General features: G+C 35.4%; 2 protein-coding genes across 11 annotated transcripts in view; both read right to left on the minus strand.

Moving 5' to 3' along the window:
• LOC137245163 (tumor protein D54) overlaps positions 1 to 25,788 on the minus strand; it is a 90,807-nt gene that overhangs the window by 25,079 nt on the left and 39,940 nt on the right. For all 10 annotated transcript variants that reach the window (XM_067775387.1, XM_067775385.1, XM_067775382.1 and 7 more), the window contains exons 2-3: positions 2,059 to 2,183; positions 1,819 to 1,979 (exon numbers count right to left, since the gene is read on the minus strand). In XM_067775387.1, the coding sequence (XP_067631488.1) occupies positions 1,819 to 1,979; positions 2,059 to 2,183 (286 nt within the window). The remainder of the gene's footprint in view (positions 1 to 1,818; positions 1,980 to 2,058; positions 2,184 to 25,788) is intronic.
• Positions 21,616 to 22,665, minus strand: LOC137243624 (uncharacterized). The gene has a single exon (XM_067771514.1). It carries the CDS (start codon positions 22,093 to 22,095, stop codon positions 21,616 to 21,618), a length of 480 nt encoding a protein of 159 aa, XP_067627615.1. The 5' UTR covers positions 22,096 to 22,665.

Here is a 25,788-nt window from a genome sequence, read left to right on the forward strand (position 1 = left end):
TGGATAAAATTTTTTGTTTTCAAGCCTATATATTGCTATAAAAGGCAGATCTTCGAAAAGAGTTACACAGCACAAAGGTCTTACGTATTGTGGTAATGCGACAATGTAGCATTTTGATGCACCGCCGCTCAATCGCCAGTGATTTTTTTCGTTTTTTGAGGTTAGGGCCGTACCACGACGCGTTAGGCCAATTCTGATGGCGTATTCGGCGCACCAAAATGCATAGAAATATATGTATATGCACCGTATTTATCTGCATGATAAATAAAAATTTAGGTTAGAAATGTTCCAGATTCGAATCTCAAAAACCAGTATTTATAATCTGGAGGCTAATGCCGAAAAACAGGTAATTTACTTTTTGCGTATGAATTCAACTTAAAAGAAATGTATCTAATACACAGCCAAGTGATGTACAGAGAGACATGGCTCAATCTCCTTTCATTCAATTTCATTTCCATTTTGACATATCATTAGGAGAATAATGTTAATATGCTAGAACGCACGTTTTATTGTAAACAGATGTAAAGCAAAACTTTCATTTTACGAGATTTTATGCTACCCCAAAATATAGGACCGTGAAATTCTGGATAAAATTTGTGTAATAAAAGCTGCATTAGAAACTAAATTTGTTGTTGTTGTTGTAGCGATAAGGTTGCTCCCCGAAGGCTTTGGGGAGTGTTATCGATGTGATGGTCCTTTGCCGGATACAGATCCGGTACACTCCGGTAACACAGCACCATTAAGGTGCTAGCCCGACCATCTCGGGAACGACTTATGTGGCCACATTAAACCTTCAGGCCATCCCTCCCTCCCCACATCAAGTTCCATGAGAAGCTTGGGGTCGCCAGAGCCTCATCTGTTAGTGAAACAGGATTCGCCGCGGATAGGCGAGGTTGACAATTGGGTTTGGAGAAGCTATATATTGCGCTGGCAACCTGAAGGGTTGCGCTACACAGCCCCTTGAATCTGGTATTTTAGTCGCCTCTTACGACAGGCATACCTACCGCGGGTATATTCTGACCCCATAACCCGCTGGGGAAAACAATTTGTTGTTCTTGTAGTGCTTCGCTCAATTCAATAAGTGCACCCACTAACGAATTGCCCTCGAAATCCTCTAACGGGAGTCAAAGTAAACTAGGCGGGGCTAGATCAAGTAGTAGTTTGCTAGGATGTACTGGTTTATGACAATTTAGCACAAACTGTCCATTATTTTTTTATGCTCTTTAACGCTGATCTCTTTTGCCTCACTATTTAGATTATTTCCAGGGGTCATAAGAAGCCATTGCGTGTCTGTTCTGAGTGCAGTATTTTGGTAGACCTGCAGCCCTTTCCAGTGTGCGTGTTTTAGGTCAGGCCAATCGCTTTGTGAATTATTAGCAGCGTTTCCTTTACTTTTCCTCGAGTACTGCCGGCATGCGATTTGTAGAAATTAAGCAGAAGTGGGGATAGGACATCACCCTGTGGCACGCCTGTTTAATGGCTTGTTTTGAGGTATCTCTCCTAAATTGAGCCGAATTGGTATGCCTTTCCAAAATATTAAAAATTTCACTTACATTTGTTTACAATACATCGCACGATATCCTTACTGTTGTACGATGCCGTATGGTACTCGAGTTTTGTGCTCAATTTAATATTCGAAGAAAAAATCGATGCAACAAAATATCGACAAAAAGTACTCAAAACTTAGACGTATCGTACTCATTTATAAATTTCGTAAAACTCATAAAAAAAAGGTTTAAAAATGCCCTTTAATGGTTCTTTTTCATTTATACACGCAATATTTTAGCGTTTCTCTTTCATTAGTAGAAGTTTACTTACACAGAACTCTCTTTCACATTCTTCAAGCCTTGATTCATATCATCTGTGATTTCCTTCCACATCGTAATGCCCAATTTACGTTTCAAATCGGAAGCATGTCGAGTCTTCGATGCCAAAACTGTACGCAACGTATTTATTTCCTCCTCAACACGTGCCAATTCCTTTTTAAGAATGAAGACAGAAAATTAAAAATAAATAAAAAATATAGAAGATATAAAATTTATATGCAGTAAAACATACCTGACTCCATTCGGCATGTCGCTTCTCCTGCTCTTCAGTAGTGAGGGCAGCAAACTCTGCAGCTATATCTGCGGATGCAACAGATGCAACTGGAGATGCAGGCTCCGATATCTTTGAAGTGTTATCTGCGTATGATAGGGGTGAGATTTTAGAAAAATATGTATTATTTTAATATATACTATATAATAAAGAGAAAAACATAAACAAATAAGAGAATTTCTACAAATTTATGTGTCCAACGCATTGGGAATGCATGATAAAGAAAAAAATGTTTACCTAGCAAAAAGTTTAACTATTAAATACGAGATATGAATGAAAAAATTTAATAAAATTCGGATAATTACGAATTAAAATGTGTCAAACAATCATGCAACAAAATTTAAAATTTCTTTTTTTTCATCATATAAATACCTCCATGAAAGGCAACCTCCTCGAATACTCTATCATAAGCTAAGGGGCAGTATAAGTAATTTAGCAAAAAAAAATATTTAAATATGTATATACTAATAACTCAACTTTTATTGATTTTAAATATGTAAATATATATTTATATTTTAAAAGTTATGTTTTTTCAGAAAGGATTATTATACTTACAAACTTTATGTATTCAATTAGTAATTTTGCGGCAAGGGAGAAATCAGCAAAAAAGGAAGAAAAGAACAATGAAATTTATTTTCTTTTTAAAACTTACTTTAATTTCAGAATTTTGGAAAGCTATTGAAACCTAGTATTGTGCTACACGTTTTGCAGTTTAAGTCCAGAAATTTACAATTCAAGTTCAGAAAATTACAAATAAAATTCAGAAATTTACAATTCAAGTTCAGAAAATTACAAATTAAATTCCCAAATTTACAATTCAAGTTCATAATTTCTAATTTAAATTCAGAAATTTAAAATTCAAGCTTAGAAATTTACAATTCAAGTTCAGATTTTCAAATTCAAGTTAAGAAAATTACAAATTCAAGTTCAGAAATTCCGATTTAAACTCAGAAAATTACAATTCAAGTTCAGAATTTTCATTTCAAGTTCAGAAAATTACAATTCAAATTCAGAAAGTTATAAGTAGGGTGTTATTTTTTAAAAGTTATTCCAATTCATACTAGGTAATGTAATACTTATATGTTATTTGCGAAAGTGTTGATGCTTCGTTGACAATGGTGGCTCGGATATACTGTACCCCAAGTTTTCTGCAAGGCGTGTACATCCCGAGCTAAGAAATCAAACGGAGGATAACTCTTTGCAACAAGTGCATGAAGATGCTATGGCCATGAAAGAACTTGGAAAGTAAGTGGAAGGGGGAGATCTCCACAGAGTTGCGAGAGGCAGGTGGAGGGAGACTTGATCTGTGCACACAGTACTTACTTGCGGGATTGTAGACGCTCCGTTGATTTCGTCATCACTGTTGTCATATTCAATGCAGATCAATGCTTGTGACCTTTAGAATATAGCTGGATGTCCTTGTAACTCTCTTATGAGAGGAAGAGAGACAAGAGAGGAAAGGGTTTTTTCTTAGCTATTTCCTTCAAGTGAGCAAAATTGATTTAAGTGAGTTAAGCCCAATATTAAGTCCAATGTTTCCTTAACAGATAGTAGGCATTTATATCCTTGTATCAAATTATTAGCGCTAACATTTAGCATCTTACATACTCTAATTTCCATTGCATGAAAGAAAAAATTCCTGACATACTTTCTGAACTTGATATGTAATTTTCAGAACTTGCATCGTAATTTTCTGAACTTGAAATGTAATTTTCTGAACTTGAATTCTAATTTTTTGGACTTGAAATGCAAATTCTGAACTTGAATCGTAATGGTTTGAACTTGAATTGTATTTTTCTGAATTTAAATTGGAATTTCTGAACTTTAATTGGAATTGTCTGAACTTGAATTAGAAACTCTGAACATGAATTGTAAATTTCTGAACTTGAATTGTAAATTTCTGAATTTAAATTGGAAATTCTGAACTTGAATTGTAATTTTCGGAACATGAATTGTAATTTTCTGAACTTGAATTGTAATTTTCTGAACTTGAATTGAAATTTTCTGAACTTGAAATGAAAATTCTGAGCTTGAATCGTAATTTTCTGAACTTGAATTGTATTTTTCTGAATTTGAATTGGAATTTTCTGAGTTTAATTGGAATTGTCTGAACTTGAATTGGAAACTCTGAACTTGAATTGTAATTTTCGGAACTTGAATTGTAATTTTCTGAACTTAAACTAGAAAAGGTGTAGTACGGCAGTTCAATAAAATATAAATTTAAAAATTACTTTTTAATTACCGAACCGAGCTGAACAAGGATAGTGTGTGAATGATGTGAGTTGAAAAGGTAAGTTAAATGCTTTTACAGGAAGAGAAAAGCAGAGGCAGAAAAGCGTGAGTGCGAGAAGCTTGCGTAGATAGCCACCAGAAGGGAACACTTACTTCTCTGCTCTCCTAAATGGAGAAAATGAGATAGATTAAAAAACAAGGCCGCGGAAGCTTTTGGATTGCCTGCAGAGCTATTCAAATACGACAGCGAGGAGATGGTAAGACGCATGCATCAACTTCTTTGCAAAATATCGTCGTACGAGTGTTCCTCACTCTGTCCACAAGGACGAATTTTTTCTTAATATCATAAGGTAGTGTCACGTAAATTGTGCGAAAGATGGGAGCCCACCGTGAATCGGATGATTGTACCGTATCAATGCGGCTTCAGACCTGGTAAATCTACCATCAACCAGATTTTCACTTTGCGCCAAATCTTAGAAAAAAACCCACGAGAAAAAGAATTGACAAACATCACATATTCGTCGATTTAAACGTCGCCTTTGAGAGCACTAAAAGGAGCTGCCTAAGACTGAATTTGGTTACCCCGCAAAACTTTCACGGCTGTGCAAAATGACGTTGAGCAACAGCATCGGCTCAATCAGTACTGGGAAGGACCTCGAAACTAAACGAGGTTTCAAACACTATAATCCCCTATCGTGCGATTTCTTTAATTTTATGCTGGTGAAAACTCTGGAAGAATATTCTATAAGTTCGTGCAGCTACTGCCGTACACTCAGAGAAAAATCATTCTAAAACGAACGAAAGAGGCTCAAAATTAAGAAAATTCGTTGGCAAAAGTCTGTTGAGTACGTTTTCTCTCAACTCGTGACCGATGGGCTTATTTTAAGAACAGTTTTTCCAGCACACCGTTCGTATTTTATCACCCGATCGCTATCGAAATATCGTAAACGCTGGGCCACTACGACTGCTGGATAGCTTGTGCCAAATGTTGTATTTAACATTGCAGTGCACACGAATTCTACCGTTTCTTTTTTTCTTTAACTTAATTTAAGAACATTGTTCTTATTAATAGAACATTTGTTCATATTTTAAGACCAGCCGTTCTGTTTTCAAGAAAATTATGTCAGTTCAAGCACAAGGCACATGCACGAACCCCCTTATCCTCTTACCCAAACCCCAATGTATTCCCTCTCCCAACTTCCATACGAAGGACGCAAAACTTTATTATATATATTGTGACGAATATTAGCATCACTAAGCTGCAGCCGAAGTAGTAATCAAATATACACACGCATATGGCTACAAACTACAAATAAACATGTATATGCTGGTAACCAAGCATGAAGTTCGGGAAATTACTAGACCTTAGGAGAAATGGGTGAACGAGGAAACCGAGAGTATAAAAGCAGCGCAAGCTGAGGCATGACTAATCAGATTTGATTTAAGCACGCTATTGGTTGTGAAGTATAAGTGTTATTGTGAAGTACTCTCAAAGTAGTCTAATAAAGACCATTTTGCATTACTGAAAATTGGAGTTATAAATTCAACAGTTTAGCGATTCGAACGTTAGTAGCAGGTTTCAAATAAGTGGAACTCCCCTAAATTCGTTAACATATGAAAAAAAATCTGAAGCACCATTCGTAAACTAATTTTTTTAAATCAATACGAATTTTGAGAGGCATTCACTTTGTTAGGCTTTAATTGATTAGGCTATGAAACTGCATGCTCAAAAAAATTCAGGGCACTCCAAATAAAAAGTTCAAAATCTTCAGGGACCTTCTTCAAATTTTTCGAAAACGTTTTCCAGATTGCTTCGCACATAAAAAGGGAAGAATCTTATTTTCGAAATTTGATAAAAATTCCCACTGCTATTTTTCTGTCACCTCCTTTATGTAGATATGTACTCGTTGACTTCTTGTTTCGAGGTTTCGAAAATACCTTTTTCATTCAGTGGGCGCAAAAAAAAACGGTTGTTGCATATTTTGTTGTTATATCTCAAATAAATGAAGGGCGTACTTATACAAATGAAATGCGAATTAGGTAAAAGTTATACCCGAAAAACTTAATACTTAATACCATACATATGTGCATACACACAGGAGTGAACAGAAAAATTGCAGTGGAAATTTTTAACAAATTTCATGAATTTAATTCTTATTTTTCTATGCTCAATACTTTAAGAAAAAACTCTATGAATTTTGTGCAACTGAAACTATGCAAAACAATCTCAAAAACGTTTTTTGAAAAAATTCGACGAAGTTTTACGAAAATTTCGAACTCTGAATTTTTCTTTTGAATACGCATTTTTAATTTGAATTTTTTTTTCCGAAAGGTGTTTAAGATTTTCTTTATTATGTGGAAGAAAATATAAACCCTCTTCCGGAAATAAATTCACATAAATCAATGCGAATTTTGAAAGAACTATTTGCTACACAATTGCCCCATACCAATTCAGAGAGCTCCAAATAATATGTTCGGAATTTTCGTCAGATTTTAAAACATTTTCGAAAGGGTTTTTGAGATTGGTTTGTATTGTTTTGGTTCATTTATAGAAGTATTTTTTATCTAAAATAAAAAAGAAGAAATTAATTGAAAAAATTTGATTAAAATTGCCACTGCTATTTTTCTTTTCGCTGCTGTACAAGCATGTACGTAGATTTACATACATACATATATGGAAGACGCTTATTCAATGGTGTGAAGAAAGAAATAGTCTAAAGATAGTAGCAACAACAAAAACTTCCGTTAAATAAACTTCACCCATTAAAGTTTCATAACTCTTAATTGTCTATGAAAATTAAAAAAAGCAAAACAAAAAATAAACCAACCATTAAATAACTGCATGCCTATAAAGCATTAGTCGATTTGCTTTGCTAAATTAAGGTGGCGTGGCATAAAGTATATATTTCTTCGTTAATATTTCCTAAGGAACACCCATAGCCATACATACATATTGTAACGAATTTACTGCAAATCCTCTTATTTGCAACCTTCTGCTAAGTTCGAATCACTAAACTGTTGAATAAATAACACCACTATTCAGTAATGCAAAATGGTCTTTATTAAATTGCTTCACAATAAATAACTCTACTATTGCTCGACAGATAGCGTGCTTAATCAAAACTGATTGTAGCGCCTCTACTATTGCTGCCTTTTATACTCTTTTATTTCCTCGTTGCGTCTTCTAGGCGCTTCTGTTCTAGAATCTACTAGTTGGTTATCTGTTATAATTATAACTACAGATGTACGTGTATAGCTCTCATATGCGCGTGTGTTTGTGAGCGACACTTCCACAATTATAATGCATATATCAGATAAGATATCTGCATGTGTTTGTGCGTTACTTCTCCGCTGCGTGTACGTTCATATGTGTAGACATAATGATTGAATTATTGATGTGCATCAAGTCACTGCTTAGCATCGGCTTAGAGATATTCGTAACAATATACAACAGCCATGGGCATCAAATACTTAACCCTTTCGACCCGACATTCGCCCAGCAATGATGGAATAAAAATTTTCTTTGGAGTTGATTATCTACATAGTTCATATGTAATATACCAATCAAAGAAAATCTTTATTACAACAACAGGGTGGCTCTGGGGATGGTGGTAGACCATTGTACCATCCGGGATGTTATGTGGTAGAAATATGTTCCAACCGTCTGGTAAAATAAACTTACGAGTGGTGAACAATATTTTATTGAATTTTGAAAAAAAAAAAAAAATTGGTGAAAAATATTGGGATACATAAAATTTACGTATTGCAACGAATTTGGGGAAACTCCGCTTATTCCAAACCTTCTGCTAACGTTCGAATCGATAAAATGTTGAATAAATCACTCCAATATTCTGTATTGCAAAAATGTTTTTATTAGACTACGTTGGGGGTACTACAATTATACTTCACAATTAAACTTCAGTTCGCAACTGATAGCCTGTCTAAATCAAACTGAATACTGACTACTCGGCTTTTGCTGCTTTTATGCTCTCTGTTGCCTCGTTCACCCATTTCTCCTAAGATCTACTAACTTCGAGAACTTCATGCTTGGTTACCAGCCATATATGTACATGTATATTTGTAGTTTATACACTCTCGCATAGCCATATGCGTGTGTATATTTGAGTACTACTTCGGCTGATGATTATACTAGGTACAAGCTAGAGATATACGCCGCCGATAAACGCCGCCGCCGCCGCCGCCGATTTTTGTGGTTTTTGGCACGCCACCGCCGAATGTAAAAAATATCGGCGCGGCGGCGGCGGCGGCGGCGTCCGGCGCGTTACTATATTTTCTACTCGTTTAAGGCTGTTTAGGCCATTTATTGTTCATGTCGAAAATTGGTCGGATATGAGCTAAAGTGGTATCAACGGATGCGCATCACTGCCATTTATAAGAAACTAATTGCGAAATTTAACTCTTTCTAACTGTTTAAAAGTTATTTTAAAAAACGGGTGCTTTCGATGCCAGCTTAAGACGGACTTTGCATCACCCAATTCACCAAGTTATTAAAACAAAACACTAAAAGAAAAATTATAATAAATTTATATGCTCAATTTGCATATTTTTTTTTTTAAATTAATAATGAACAATGAATTCAAATAAAATGACCCGATGCGAACATCAAATTGTAAAAAGTTGTTAAAAAAAGAAAATTACCCAAAAAAAGTGCCGATTTTTTTAAAAAGTTTATACTGCGATTGGCTGAAAGAATAAGCGAAATCAGTGATGCAAAATCCTTTATCCTTAATCCTGATTCTTACCTCATACTTAAGTTGACGATATATTTACGTATGAGGAGAGTTTGAAAAATCACTTAGGCTTACATTCAAACATCTGTTGTTTATTTCCGAAACTATACAATAGCGTATGAAATGTTAATTTTGATTTTCACACTTCATCCTTCAACACTAAAGTCTCCCGGCTTAACATTTCCCAAAGTTGGCGGCCCTATCCAAAACTAGTTCCTTGGAGTGAATCACATTATAGCTTATAGCCTATCAACCGGTCATCCATAATCAGCTCTTATATCAAAAGGCCGGAAACCAGCAGTTAACATCTTTCAACTTAAAATCGGTCGACTTTCATTCTTAAATATCGTTTTGATTTAACGAAAACTATTGAAATCAATGTTGTGAACGCAAACGTCTGCAAACTTTGGTCTACATTTTTAAAATTTTATCCAGGGTCCTTGTAAAATTTTAATTATGTGGATGCGCCGACGATTATACGATTCTCACCCATGAGTAACGCAATGACATCCACTTAGACTGCTTATGATTTCGAGGGCGACATCCGAATAGTCACTCCCTAACGTTTGAAGGTGTTTCTCTGGTGTAGCTAGGCAGCATTGCGCGACAAAAACATCCGTTAGAAAGTCTTCGGAGCTATACCTATAGCGTCTAGGAAAGTGACATCAACGAAGGTATGAGTCCGAAGTCGCAGGTCTATAGCTTCTGTGCTGGCATATGGTGTGAGGGCAGGAGGCGTGGTAGACGGTGGTCGGTATTGCTACTGTTCGCACATCGGGAATTGTAGCTCTTAAAAGCAGCCGAAAAACTGGAGGCGCCCTGTGCCACGAGAGTCATGAGTATTAATAGACCATTAATAGCAACCGTAAGTCGCCTTTGTGCGTGACCTCCAAGGAGCCACAAATGATTTAAAGAAATTGTGTTCGTGACGATTATTAGGAGTTAACCCCAGGTGAAACTACGCTTTTCGCGAGATATACAGGCAAAAGTGTGACCATTTTATGTATCTCTATTTCTTTTCAGCAGACGCAGCAGTACCGATTCCAAGGACCGGGGCTAATTTCGAAGCCTCTCTGGAGTAAGTGAACGACGGACAATCCCTCCGCAAGGAGCTACTACTGAAAATTTTTGAACGATCTGCGAGATTTTGAGGCGAAAACCCAGGATCTTTCCGAAATCGCCAAAACGTTGATTTTCTTACATACATACAAACAAAACCTTTCCTAAATATTATTTTTTTAAATAGAAAAATTAAGAAAAGTAAGAACACCGGCGTACGTCGGCGCGCCGCCCACGCCGCCGCCGCCGCCGATAAAGTGATCGGCGTAAACCTCTTGTACAAACACACACCAAATTGGCAATTTATACCATTTGGGCAATTTATTACGCAATTTATCATATAATAAATTGTAATAACAAATTGCCAATTTAAAAAAAATTGCGTAATAAATTGTTTCAAACTGCAAATACAACCTTGTAAAGTGTGTTTATTGAGTAGAATTAAACGTCAGTTACGCATGGCTCAACTATATGGTTGGCTCATCTCATCAGCTGATATAATTTTTATTTTTTTTCATTTCACTGGAGTAGGGATTGTCAAACGAGGATGGTAAACTCAAAATGAAACCGAAACATTGAATACATTTTCTTACAACACACAAAAATTTCAAAGTTTTATGTTTTCATTCCATTCCATTCGCCTAATTCCAACACGCACATTTTGACATTCTGAACAAAGGTATGTTGTTGCTGTAGAGATGAGCCAACCGGCTATCAAATTACTATTGTGTAAGCTAAATTGAGTTGTATGAACACCACTCAATTTAAATTGAAATTGCCTCAATTTATTTTTCTGTTTGAACATAGTATTACAAGTGTTTGTGCGTATCACTCCGTTGCCTTGTATGTATGAGAGTAAATGCTGATTGATTTCTTTACGTACATAGGAGTGGCAGCTTGCTTTATTGTTGTTGTACCTTTATTTAATAACCTTAGTGATGTGAGTAGCAGTTAGTGATGCTAATATTCGTCACAGTATGAAATGGAGCAAAGCGGCACAAACTACTCTTGACATTTTGTCTTAGTGCGAGTCTGATTTTTTGAGAACTGCATGTGGTACAACGTCATCGTGTAGTACATTCAACAGGAAGATGCATTGCAGTATGTGATGCGGTTTGTGGTAGTCGTCCAGGTTTTAGTGATCGGCGAATGGACGGGGTTTGTTACCATTCGTGGATCTATGCCTCATCTTAGGAAACTAATAATGATTTGGATAGCATCTTGTTCCGGCCCAAAGCATTTACGGTTATCATCATTATCAAACGGTAAAAAACCTCTTCCACTATTTATCCGATTTCACATCGTATTCGTGAAGCCCGGATATTTGACCAGCGAAGTCGACCCTTCTATGATCTCCCAATATAATTATACTCAGTTGAGCAGAGCTCACAGAGTATATTAAGTTTGATTGGATAACGGTTGGTTGTACATATATAAAGGAATCGAGATAGATATAGACTTCCATATATCAAAATAATCAGGATCGAAAAAAAATTTGATTGAGCCATGTCCGTCCGTCCGTTAACACGATAACTTGAGTAAATTTTGAGGTAACTTGATGAAATTTGGTACGTAGGTTCCTGAGCACTCATCTCAGATCGCTATTTAAAATGAACGATATCGGACTATAACCACGCCCACTTTTTCGATATCGAAAATTTCGTAAAACCGAAAAAGTGCGATAATTCATTACCAAAGACAGATAAAGCGACGAAACTTGGTAGATGAGTTGAATTTATGACGCAGAATAGAAAATTAGTAAAATTTTGGACAATGGGCGTGGCACCGCCCACTTTTATAAGAAGGTAATTTATAATTTTTGCAAGCTGTAATTTGTCAGTCGTTGAAGATATCATGATGAAATTTGGCAGGGACGTTACTCCTATTACTATATGTACGCCTAATAAAAATTAGCAAAATCGGAGAAGGACCACGCCCACTTTTAAAAAAAATTTTTTTTAAAGTAAAATTTTAACAAAAAATTTAGTATCTTTACAGTATATAAGTAAATTATGTCAACGTTCAACTCCAGTAATTACATGGTGCAACAAAATACAAAAATAAAAGAAAATTTCAAAATGGGCGTGGCTCCCTTTTTCATTTAATTTGTCTAGGATACTTTTAACGCCATAAGTCGAACAAAAATTAACCAATCCTTTTGAAATTTGGTAGGGGCATAGATTTTATGATGTTAACTGTTTTCTGTGAAAACGGGCGAAATCGGTTGATGCCACGCCCAGTTTTTATACACAGTCGTCCGTCTGTCCTTCCGCATGGCCGTTAACACGATAACTTGAGTAAATTTTGAGGTAACTTGATGAAATTTGGTATGTAGGTTCCTGAGCACTCATCTCAATCCTTTTGAAATTTGGTAGGGGCATAGATTTTATGATGTTAACTGTTTTCTGTGAAAACGGGCGAAATCGGTTGATGCCACGCCCAGTTTTTATACACAGTCGTCCGTCTGTCCTTCCGCATGGCCGTTAACACGATAACTTGAGTAAATTTTGAGGTAACTTGATGAAATTTGGTATGTAGGTTCCTGAGCACTCATCTCAGATCACTATTTAAAATGAACAATATCGGACTATAACCACGCCCACTTTTTCGATATCGAAAATTTCGTAAAACCGAAAAAGTGCGATAATTCATTACCAAAGACAGATAAAGCGACGAAACTTGGTAGATGAGTTGAATTTATGACGCAGAACAGAAAATTAGTAAAATTTTGGACAATGGGCGTGGCACCGCCCACTTTTAAAAGAAGATAATTTAAAAAAAAAAATTGGATTGGTTTATTGACACGAAATATAACTTTAGAAAAAACTTTATAAAATGGTTGTGACACCTACCATATTAAGTAGAAGAAAATGAAAAAGTTCCGCAGGGCGAAATAAAAAACCCTTAAAATCTTGGCAGGTATTACATATATAAATAAATTAGCGGTATCCAACAGATGATGTTCTGTGTCACCCTGGTCCACATTTTGGTCGCGATCTGGAAAACGCCTTCACATATACAACTACCACCACTCCCTTTTAAAACTCTCATTAATACCTTTAATTTGATACCCATATCGTACAAACACATTCTAGAGTCACCCTGGTCCACCTTTATGGCGATATTTCGAAACGGCGTCCACCTATAGAACTTAGGCCCACTCCCTTTTAAAATACTCATTAACACCTTTCTTTTGATACTCATATTGTACAAACAAATTCTAGGGTCACCCCTGGTCCACCTTTATGGCGATATCTCGAAACGGCGTCCACCTATGGAACTAAGGATTACTCCCTTTTAAAATACTCATTAACACCTTTCTTTTGATACCCATATTGTACAAACAAATTCTAGGGTCACCCCTGGTCCACCTTTATGGCGATATCTCGAAACTGCGTCCACCTATGGAACTAAGGATAACTCCCTTTTAAAATACTCACTAACACCTTTCATTTGATACCCATATCGTACAAACGCATTCTAGAGTCACCCCTGGTCCACCTTTATGGCGATATCTCGAAAAGGCGACCACCTATACAACTACCACCTCTCCCTTTTAAAACCCTCATTAATACCTTTATTTTGATACCCATATCGTACAAACAAATTCTAGGGTCACACCTGGTCCACCTTTATGGCGATATCTCGAAACGGTGTCCACCTCTGGAACTAAGCATCACTCCCTTTTCAAATACTCATTAACACCTTTCTTTTGATACCCATATTGTACAAACAAATTCTAGGGTCACCCCTGGTCCACCTTTATGGCGATATCTCGAAACGGCGTCCACCTATGGAACTAAGGATTACTCCCTTTTAAAATACTCATTAACATCTTTCGTTTGATACCCATATTTTACAAACGCATTCTAGGGTCACACCTGGTCCACCTTTATGGCGATATCTCGAAACGGCGTCCACCTGTGGAACTAAGCATCACTCCCTTTTAAAATACTCATTAACACCTTTCTTTTGATACCAATATTGTACAAACAAATTCTAGGGTCACACCTGGTCCACCTTTGTGGCGATATCTCGAAACGGCGTCTACCTGTGGAACTAAGGATTACTCCCTTTTAAAATACTCATTAACACCTTTCATTTGATACCCATATCGTACAAACGCATTCTAGAGTCACCCCTGGTCCACCTTTATGGCGATATCTCGAAAAGGCGACCACCTATACAACTACCACCACTCCCTTTTAAAACCCTCCTTAATACCTTTAATTTGATACCCATATCGTACAAACAAATTCTAGGGTCACCCCTGGTCCACTTTTATGGCGATATCTCGAAACGGCGTCCACCTATGGAACTAAGGATTACTCCCTTTTAAAATACTCGTTAACACCTTTCTTTTGATACCCATATTGTACAAACAAATTCTAGGGTCACCCCTGGTCCACCTTTATGGCGGTATCTCGAAACGGCGTCCACCTATGGAACTAAGGATTACTCCCTTTTAAAATACTCATTAACACCTTTCATTTGATACCCATATCGTACAAACGCATTCTAGAGTCAACCCTGATCCACCTTTATGGCTATATCCCTAAATGGCGTCCACCTATAAAACTATGGCCCACTCCCTCATAAAATACTCTTTAATGCCTTTCATTTGATACACATGTCATACAAACACATTCCAGGGTTTCCCTCGGTTCATTTTCCTACATGGTTATTTTCCCTTATGTTGTCACCATAGCTCTCAACTGAGTATGTAATGTTCGGTTACACCCGAACTTAACCTTCCTTACTTGTTTTATTTGATTTGGACATGGTACTTAAATTTTGTTGCCCATTTTCAAGGTATTGGTACACATATGTACCACCATAGAATAGAGATGCTCAGGGGAATAGCACAACTCAACAGAATTTGATTAAACCGTTTTAGAGACTTTTGAACCTTGGGTGATACACATACATACTAGGGCTGTGAACTGCATCCGGATTTTTCAACTATCCGGATAACCGGATATTCGAATAACCGGATAGATAAGCAAAAAATCCGGCTATCCGGATATCCATATGTTCGGATAGTGGAATATAAAAGTTGAATATCTGCATATGAGAATTGAACGAAGCAAACATTGAAAAATTATTCACAAAATATGTTTGTAGACTATTAAATTAACGTCAAAAATTAAAAAGCTACAAATTTACAAACATCAACAATTTCACAAAGCATCAATTTAAACTAATAATGAGTGCTAAAATGGTCATCAAGATTTAGGATCATTTCCAAAAAAGTGAAAATAAGAACAGTGCCATTTGTTTATATTGTGAAAAAACGCTACAAAACACAGGATCGACATCAAATCTATGGAGCAATTTCGGGTTTTCCCTCTTCAGGAGAACGGTATGTATGCAGCATTTCTATCTGGATCTGCGCCAGAATATAAGCCAAGTAGCCGTTCATCACAAAGTAATTTTGATCACAACTCGGAATGTTCAGAACCCCCAATTAAGAAAGTTTGAACATGACGCGTAGCTCAAACTGTTCGCAATAAGTATATGTCCAAAGAACGTCAAGAGATAATAACACAAGCCTTGGCTAATATGATTGCCTATTTGATTAGCGGAATGTGATGGATTCAAGAAGTTTGTTAATGTCCTCGAACTAGAGTATGTAATTCCTTTTCCCAAACAATTTCCGGTAGAATTCAAGCCATGCATAACCGTGAAATAGAGAAAGTTAAGAAAAATATCAGTTCAGCATCTGATATAGCTTTGACCACTGATTGCTGGACATCAGGAGCCACCCGATCCTATATGGGACTTACAGAGCATTATTTGGATTCTAATTGGGCTACTCGCTCTTTTAATTTGCTCATCGAAGAAATGACTGAAAGCCACACAGCTGAGAATTTAGAAGACTCGCTTCGAGATGGCATCGAAGAATGGGATATCAAAGAAAAAGTCACAACAATTGTACACGACAACGCGAAAAATATAACAAATGCTGTTCGGGGTTTGAGCCCTGAGATAACCAGTCATCCATGCAGTGCACATACACTTCAATTGAGTGTTAATTTAGGAATGAAACTATCGGAATGTTGTGGAGCCATCCAAAAGGATTCGAAACTGGTGATGAGTTTCAATCAATCGAGTAAACGTGCATATACTCCCGCGAAACATTTAATACAAACTGAAAAGACAGTTAAAAACTAATCCAAAGTTGTCCAACTAGATGGAATTCAGTTCTTTTATGTTGAAAAGAGTTACAGAGCTTAGATCTTCTATTGTTGCAGTAATTGCTGATCGTTCAATTTTCAACAACAAGACCGGATGCAGTTGATGTTCTAATAGATTTATTCACCCCTTCCGAAATTGCGACAAATGTGCTTAGCAGTGACAGCGAGATTACAATTTCTAAAATGAAACCCATCATTCATAAAATTATTAATACGCATCTGAAATTTAAAAACACTGATACGAGGATCGCAAAAACATTCAAAGAAAAAGTATCTGCAGACTTGAAAAGACGTTTTTCTTTTGAAAACATTGAAGATCCATCTCTGGAAAATATCAGTATTGCACATATGGCGAGTTGTCTTGATCCGAGTTTCAAACAGTTGAAGCACGTTGAGACCGATGCTTTTCGTAACAAAATAAAAAATCATGTGGAAAAAATGTACTAAAATGGTTACTGCTGATATGAATGCCCAAGAAGAAGCTCCGGAAAACAGTGATCTCAAGGCCATGGATATACTCCTTCCTAAATGATAATGACAGTGACACAAGGGAGGAAGACGAGTTTTAGCGATACTTATTCGAAGAACAAATAAACCACAATCTCAGTGCCAGCAACTGGTTGCAAAACCATGAAAAAATATATCCCAATCTGTCTAAAATCGGCAAAAGATCTCTGCCACTTCAACAGCTTCTGAAAGGGTATTTTCAAGTGCTCGTCCCACACGAAATTGTTTGAGTCGGGAAATGATATCGGCACTTGTTTTCTTACACCAGAACAAGAAGAAAATAGTTTAACATCATATTACATATTTCTCAATACGAGCCTTTTTTGTATTCACCTTTAATTGATTTTAATGCCCCACGAATTTATTGTTATTAATGTTAAATAATCATATATGGCACATCAATTAGTTGCTTTCATTGGATATCCAAAAATACGGTTATTAACCGGCTCTTCATAAATCCGGATATCCGGATAATTTCACAAACGAATATTAACCGCATATCCACGCCGTCCGGATTTTATCCGTGTCAACGAATATCCGTATGGATATCCGGATATTCGAATATGCGGATAGTCCCAGCCATAATACATAAGTACCGTCCGGGTCGAAAGGATGACGAAAGGTTTTCTAAGAGCGAGATCGCGCAAATAAATGAATTTCTTCGTCTCTCGAAGTTAGCCTATATATAAATATTGGATTTCGAAGTTCGAAATAAAAAAGTAATAAAAATAAAATAAAAAAATTTTAAGCACTTCCGATCAATCACCGAAAAATGTCTCCTTATATAAAGACATATTCTTGCTAAACTTTGATTTTTAAATTTTGACATAGAAATTGAAAAATATTTATGAGAAGTAAAAATATAAAAGTGGAGCACGCATTACTTGAATTGGAAAGTTGGTAGGAAAGGATATATTATTAGTCAATCAAGTGCGATCCACCTTTATATTTTTACTTCTTATAAATATTTCTCAATTTCTTTGTTAAAATTTAAAAATCAAAGTTTAGCAAGAATATGTCTTTATATCGGAGACATTTTTCGCTGATTCTTGTCCATTTATATAAAGGAAGTGCTTAAAATTTTTTTATTTTATTTTTATTTTCTCCTTTTCTTACATTTTCTCGGCGTTTTAACCAATCTGTGAAGTCTTACGCATGTTGATCAATGAAAAATTACATAAAAATCAATCACAAAATTCCCTCCGTTTCTCGATTACTTACTTAAAAATCGATTGCTAAATTTGTATGAAAAGCGAACAAATATTCAACCGACCTAATATAAAGGAAGTAAAAATAGTTTATTTTCTTTTCTTATTTCAAATGTATACATTTTTTCTAAGGCTTATGCAGATTTAATAGGAGTTCAAACGGCCAATGCTTGAAAAAATCAAACAGGCACTGGCCATGTGGCACAGATATTCACATGCTTTTCGATACACTGAGTCCATTGCAGTTCCAATTACGAACTTTGATAGCCAATGTCTACAGCAGCGCATAGAAAAAATATGAGTAACGCTTTTTATCAAATTTCGTCAATTACAATCTTCTTTTTTTCTATTTTCAATACTTTATTGAAACTATGCAAACCAATTTTTATTTTATGTGGTATCAAAACGGACCTTAATGTTGTCCAAGTGAGCTTCCCCTTATCAGGGTAGCTACCACCAAACCTAACCTAACCTAACCTATGCAAACCAATTCCAAAAAGTTTTCGAAAACAAAAAGAAAATTTCGAACTCTTTATTTTAAGTTCTCTGAATATTTTTTGAGTACGCAGTTTTGTAGCCCAAAAATTATAATCACAATTTATCAGGTACTTTCTTCTTTTATTTATTTACGTAAAAACGTTTTCTAAAACATTCGAATATTCGGAATTGTTTAAATTTCTTTTTCTTCCAATTTTTTACTTAGGCCCACTTGCGGAACGGAAGGTTAACTTTTAAACTCAGAGTTGCATGACACATTTTTTAAACTAACTCTGAGCTAAAAAGTTAACTTGCCATTCTGCAAGTTGGCCTTGGTGTTTTTAAAAACTTTTTGAGTATGCAGGTTTGTAAATCACTTTTAGCCACTAAAAATTTGCGTTCGGTTCATGACAATTCCATATGATATTTAACTTATACAAGAAAATCTAAAACACACTTCGAAAGAGCAATTTTCCAAGTTTTCCGAGTTTTGAGCTTGTACGAGTACCTAGACTTAACTGTATACTCGAAAGTTTATCAAAAGTCTATAAAAAGAAAATTTTGAATTATTTAGAGGACTTCTTAAAACATGGAACTTGCGAATGTTTTCGAAAATGTTTTTGAAATTGGTTCACATAGTTTCTTTGAAGTGATTCTCAAATACTATTAAACATTTCTCCAATTTTCGATTTTTTTTGAAATTAGTTTAGAAATTCATTTAACGTTTTACATTATATATATAACTAGAAAATCCGGCAGACGTTGTCCTGTCCTTCTGACTCTGCCCTCTCCCCCTCTTCACTTTTTCCTAATCCTTTTATTCACTCCTCCCTCCATCTTTTTCGCTTCATCTATCTCCATCTGCGTCTCATTCTATCTCTTTCTCAATCTCCTTCTCTCTTTTCTCTTCTCTCAATTCCTTCTCATTCTTCTGCATCCCTAATTGCCTGTCCCAGAGGGTGGTATGTATTTTATTCCAGTCCCAGCCCCACTCTGAGTCAGTTTAATATATATAGATTTTTATTTTTCACACTTCACTATAATGATGTATATTGGAACGATTTTCCGTCATCCCTTGTCAAATTTGGTTTTGAGACAAAAAATGCAAAAAACGAAATGCAGATATTCGTTGCTTTTGAAATTCGGCTTAAAAATTGCACATAGAATAACTAAAGACTCTCCTGAATTAAAAAAAATTTCTTAGTACCTCAAATCGCAGGCCCCGTCAGAAACCCCGGCCCCCCCTCTCGATGGCCTGATGGCGTGATGTGCTATATATATATATATATTATATGTATGTAAAGTTAAATAAGCACGTGCACAAATATATCCATGCCAACGGAAAAGAGGTGCACCACTGCGTATACGTAAATAAAAAAATTTCCAATAAAATAATATTGCGACTATAAACTGAGATATAACCTATCCTATATTTCAAGTTAGATCAAACTACACACGGGGTGCAAAACAAATTCAAAATCGGTTCAGTAGTTTAGGAGTCCATTGGCCTCAAAAGTGTGACACGTATTTTTTATATATTAAGATTTTGTTCGCATAACGGTACCCCCTTAACGGCATAACTAATCGAGATAGATATAGACTTCTAAATATCAATATCTGGGCGAAAAAAGAAATTACTTGTTTAGCCATTACCGTCCGTCTGTCCGTAAACACGATAAATTGAGAAAATTTTGAGGTATCTTAATGAAATTTTGTATGTAAGTTCCTGGGCACTCATCTCAGATCGCTATTTAAAATTAACGAAATCGGACTATAAGCACGCCCACTTTTTCGATATCGAAAATTTCGAAAAACCGAAAAAGTACGATAATTCATTAGGTGGGTTGACTTATGACGCAAAACAGAAAATTAGTAAAATTTTGGACAATGGGCGTGGCACCGCCCACTTTTAAAAGAAGGTAATTTAAAAGTTTTGCAAGCTGTAATTTGGCAGCTGAGTAAACTTAGCATTCCTTACTTGTTTTTTTTTTTTAATCAACAAAGACCAGAAAAGAATGAAATAACTGATAAAATTTGCAGATAATTTTAGCTAATTTTTATTATAAATACACTGCTAAACTGTATTGATTGTCCAGGGCAATGATAGGCCAAATTGTTTCTACTCCCAGCAACGAGAGAGCCAAACGCATTGATCTAAGCATAGATGACATATGAACTCTCACTGGTACACTGCAGTCTGCAATATCACCTAAGTAAGTTAAATCTATCCTGCAAGCTTACGCAAAATAGATGAAAATAAAGAACGCAATAACGCAATGCATCAAGGCCTAATAATACATAAATAAATGTAAGGCGCGATAACCTCTGAAGAAATTTTAGGCCGAGCTTCTACCGACTCCGAACGGCATCTGCAAGGCAGATGAGTTTTCACTGAGACCTTTTCATGGCAGAAATGCACGCGGAGTGCTTGCCTAATACTGCCGAGGGGCGACACCGTTTAGAAAAATTGTCCGCTAAGTGTTAAACCTTCCCTGCAAAAAATTGTGGGATTAATCCCTAGAGATTGGTTCCCGATTGATCTCTTTTGTCTACATTTGGGCATAATTGGTCCCCTTTAGCCCCTTTCGGGTACAGTTGGGATTAGTCAGGTTGAAATCTATGTAGCCCATTTTAAGAAATATTAAAAAAAAAACGGCAATTCTTTTTGAAAAGCGGGCAAACAACTCACATCAAATAGATTTGGTGGTTTGGCAAACCCTTCGATTGTGTTACTGCCATGAAAAATGGGACTGGTCCCTTTTTGAGTCCATATTGAACCGAAAAGGGCTAATCTTCATATGTTCCCATATGGGTACAAAAGGGATTGGTCATATCGATCCCTTTCGAGTATAAATGGGTATAATTAGTCTCTTCATAGGACATGCTCAAACAAAAGGGAACCGTTCAACTCATACAAAGAGATCAAAACTGGCATTGGTCGCATGCTCCTTTGTGACTCATCCCGGATTCATTTTAGACTAATCGCATTTTTTTCAGGGTTTTTTCTAAAATGTTGAGTGTGGTAGACGGAGCACGCAACCATTACACCACGGCGTGCGCCATATTACTATTAAGTTTAATTATAATTTAATCACCTTTGGTGTTGTTATTTTCATTATTTTTTGTTGGATTTGATGTTAAACCAATATTTAAGAATTTTTTATAATTCTCACTGCTCGATATCTTTGCTAAATATGGTTTAGAGAAATCAACAAATGTTACTTTAACCTCGCGCATTGTACGTTTGGTAAAGAAACGTAAACGAAAACGTTTCGCTATCGACGAAGAAGGCATTTGATTTGCTAATTTTGTTGCTATAAATTCTGTTTCAACAGCCTGCAATTCAAGTGTATTCGTATAATCTGAATCGACATCATAGAAAATTTGATCTAATGTTAGATTTCTTAAATACTGTTCAGTCTCATTGGTCCAACAATCGGACAAGTCGGCTGCTAATTGATCATCCAATTCGGTAGGTTCATCTAGAGATGGTGTTGTAATATTATCCAATTTGGGTATATAAGGATCTTCAATGAACTCCAAACTGACGGGTTCGGACTCAGTCATGTTTGCTGAGAGAGCATAATAAACAATGCTAAGAGTTTTAAGCGCCCATGCGCGCAAAGCCAAAGCTAACTATCTATATTTTTTTAAGATGTGTGTTATAGTAATTTATTTCAATGCGTATGTATGTATGTATGCCTGTTGCAGCTTGTATGAGAGTGTAATTAGCTTTCAGTTTACAGCATGCGCGTACACAAATTTGTGCGATCAAAAAATGCGGAGAACACCCCAAAGACTTTCTCTTTTAGACGCCGCTGCTAATTGCAATATCACATTTCATTTTGATGATATATGGTGTTTCGTTTTTTTTTTTTTTTTGTTTTTTGCTTTTATTCGTTGCAATTATTTACGATTTCTGCTATGTGGCACAAACCCGAATGTTTTACAAGAATTGTTTAAAAAATATTATTCGCAAAGATTCAAAGTTGTATTCGAACTATTTTACATTTATTTTTGTAATATTTGTGTTTTTTTGGGCTAAACTGCTCAAGCGATCTTTACTCATTAAATTTTTAACAAGCCATAAAATAAAAATCCGTTTGCAATTTTTACAACAAAAAATATTTCTTTATTCATCCGTTTACGTGTAGATCGAAAATCTGACTGAATAACCGCAAATTGTTACTAAAGCCATTATTAAAAGATACAAAACAACGATAATGTGTGTTGAAAACGTAAACGTTAAAACAAAACAAGTAAAGGTGTAACCGAACATTATATACTCAGCGTGAACTTCACTTGTACATTTCATTTCAGATAAATTACTTTTCTACATAACACGTGGCACCGCCCGTTAAAAAAAATGTCTCCCCATTTCCTCTTACAATAAAACATGATAAGTTAAATATCATTGATTCAAAACTATTTTTGCTAAGTTATAGCTTATTATTCTAGTCTAGGGCCCTTTTAAATTTGTTTTATATCTAAGTTGCCGTGGTCTTTAACCGATCCCCAGCCAGCATTTTTTTGAAAATTTTGATCAAAAAATATTTAAATATCATACCCCAAGATGATTAAAAACGTTCAAATTTAAAAGCATTTTATGTTCGAAAATTAAGGTATCGCCGGGAGAAAAATGTACCACAAATGTGATTATTCTTGAATAATCACTTATGATTCCTATTTCGAAACGCTTTTTATTCATATTTGATATCATTGTAAAATTGAGCTTTAATAGTTTTAGAGTAATATTTGACTGCTTTTCACAGTCATTTTCTGATCATATTCGTGAATATATTTCAATCGTTTTGGTTGAGATTTTTGAATCATTTTTGAATGCCATTATAATGCATTTATTCTTCATATCTCATTAAAAATAGGATACTACATAATAATCTTATTTCGTCAGGGGAAGAAAGCATCCGAAAGTGAGCTATTCGAACCACAGCTAACTCGCAAACAAACTTGACCGATATACACCTGCAACTACAGCATTATCGTCTGCATCTTACAATACGGATACGATACGGGATGTTGAAGCCGTATCCAGGTACATATGTGAAGATAGTTTCAATTACCTGGGGTTCAAATAGCTCACAACCTATGTATTGACCAAACATTATGTATTTTCTGGGAAGCTGCAGGGGAGAAAGTGTTGGGGAAATCTTCGTTCACGAGCAGCATTACACTATTTTTGTCTTGAAGAATATCTTTTGCATAAATAATAAAATTTTTATATATTTTTTCTTAGCTTCATGATTGAAAAAATATGTGTATGTAAAAAAAACAAAATTTTTAATGAAAAGTAAAATTTCAACAAGTATAAAATTAATTATTCAGTCAACAAATATATTCATAAGATTCAGAAAGCTGAAAGAAAAATGATTATAAATTTTTGATCACCTAAAGTAAACACATTTGATTCAAATATGATTCCAAAATGTGATTGAAAAACTATATTCAGTTTTTGATCATCAAAGGTAAGCATATTTGATTATTCTTTTATTAAAATTTAGTCATTAAGGGACTTCAAAAATGATTCCAAAAGTGATCGAAAATGCTTTTTAATTTTTCGTCATCAAAAGTATTCATATTTGATTATTTCTTTTGTTCAATTGTATGATAACTCATTATTTAGTCAGAAAGAGTAATCAAATTGTATTGATATGTAGGGAAATTCAAAATTGAATCACCTAAATGCTAAGTGGGTCTCGTCCATTTTTTCTAGAAATATTTCCTGTTATAGGGAAAATTTGTGTACCCAATTTTATTACGATCCGTTAATTTTTCTTCGAGTTATGGCTCCCGAAACATAGAAAATTGCTTAGTCATAAAAGGGGCGGTGCCACATCCATTTTTTTAATTTGAAGTTTTTCCTATTTATTGTTATATATCCACTTGGGAAATGAAATACCATTGATATAAAGCTCTTTTTTGCAAAGATATACCTTTTTTTTTAATTTTATTTTATAGCTTATTTTAATCGTCCACGACCCTTTTAAAAATCTTTTATATAAAAGTGGGCGTCGTCCTTAACCGATTTCGTTAATATTTCTTCAAAGCATTCCTTATAGTAAAGGCAACCTCTCTGCCGAATTTTGTTACGATATCTTTAACGATTTTTGAATTATGATTAATAATATTTGTAAAATTGATTGCATCACAAGTGGGTGGTGCCACGCCCATTTTAAAAAAATTGTCCCAAATTTTTATCAAGAGTCAATATCAGCCCACACGTCAAATTTCAACATTCTAGGTGTATTATTTACTAAATAATCAGGTTTATTGTGTTTTCCAAAATGTTATATATATAAAAAGTGGGCGTGGTTATCATCCGATTTCGCTCATTTTCAATACTAATCTATTCCGGGTCCAGATAAGCTCGTGTAACATATTTGGTGAAGATATTTCAATATTTACTCAAGTTATCGTGTTAACGGACAGACGGACGGACGGACATGGCTCAATCAAATTTTTTTTCGATACTGATGATTTTGATATATGGAAGTCTATATCTATCTGGATTCCTTTATACCTGTACAACCAACCGTTATCCAATCAAAGTTAATATACTCTGTGTGCAAAGCACGCTGAGTATATGAGTTAGCCAATTTGTGTCAGCAACTCCAATTGCTGTTCGTTATAGTTGCGGCGCGCGCGTTCACTGCTCTCTCTTGCTCAGACACATTAGCAAAAGGAGCTCTGGATGGCTACTTGGCTGGTTGGTTTAACGTGTCGTTGTACAAGCATAGATGAAGTGCGCGAGTATCTAAACCATAACAGAGCAACTTCGCCAAATGATTTCGTTAACACATCAGCCACAAAACAACAAAAGCAAGCTGATGACGTAGTCTTTCAATATAACAACAAAAGCAAAAGCCTCTGCACAAAGACGACACAGTTACAAAAAATAATTACCCAGCAAAAAATGGCATAAGCGTAAAGTTGGTCCTATATGAGTACCTACTCGAGTGCTTTCCTCAAGAATCGAGTACTTTTTTATCATGTACAAATACTTTCATAGGTATCGAGTATGTGGGCACAGTTTAAAGTTGTCGATTACTCATCTAAACCAGGCCTGTTAAATAATTATTAAAAATTTTAATGATTATTAGGCCCGGTTTTTCAGTACAAGTTCAACTCAGTTTATCAGTTAAATTACGCTTAAACTTATTCTGCAGTTTTTCAGTCTACTTTAACTGAAGTTTAACCTGAGCTTAGGTGGCCGATCTGGCTGGTTTAAACCATAGCGTACTC

Source organism: Eurosta solidaginis, chromosome 3, assembly GCF_040869045.1.
Source record: "Eurosta solidaginis isolate ZX-2024a chromosome 3, ASM4086904v1, whole genome shotgun sequence".
Taxonomy (NCBI): Eukaryota; Metazoa; Arthropoda; class Insecta; order Diptera; family Tephritidae; genus Eurosta; species Eurosta solidaginis.

What these genes read in the sequence shown, in the direction of transcription:
- LOC137243624 (XM_067771514.1), bottom strand. Translation starts at nt 22,095, where the DNA reads ATGACTGAGTCCGAACCCGTCAGTTTGGAGTTCATTGAAGATCCTTAT.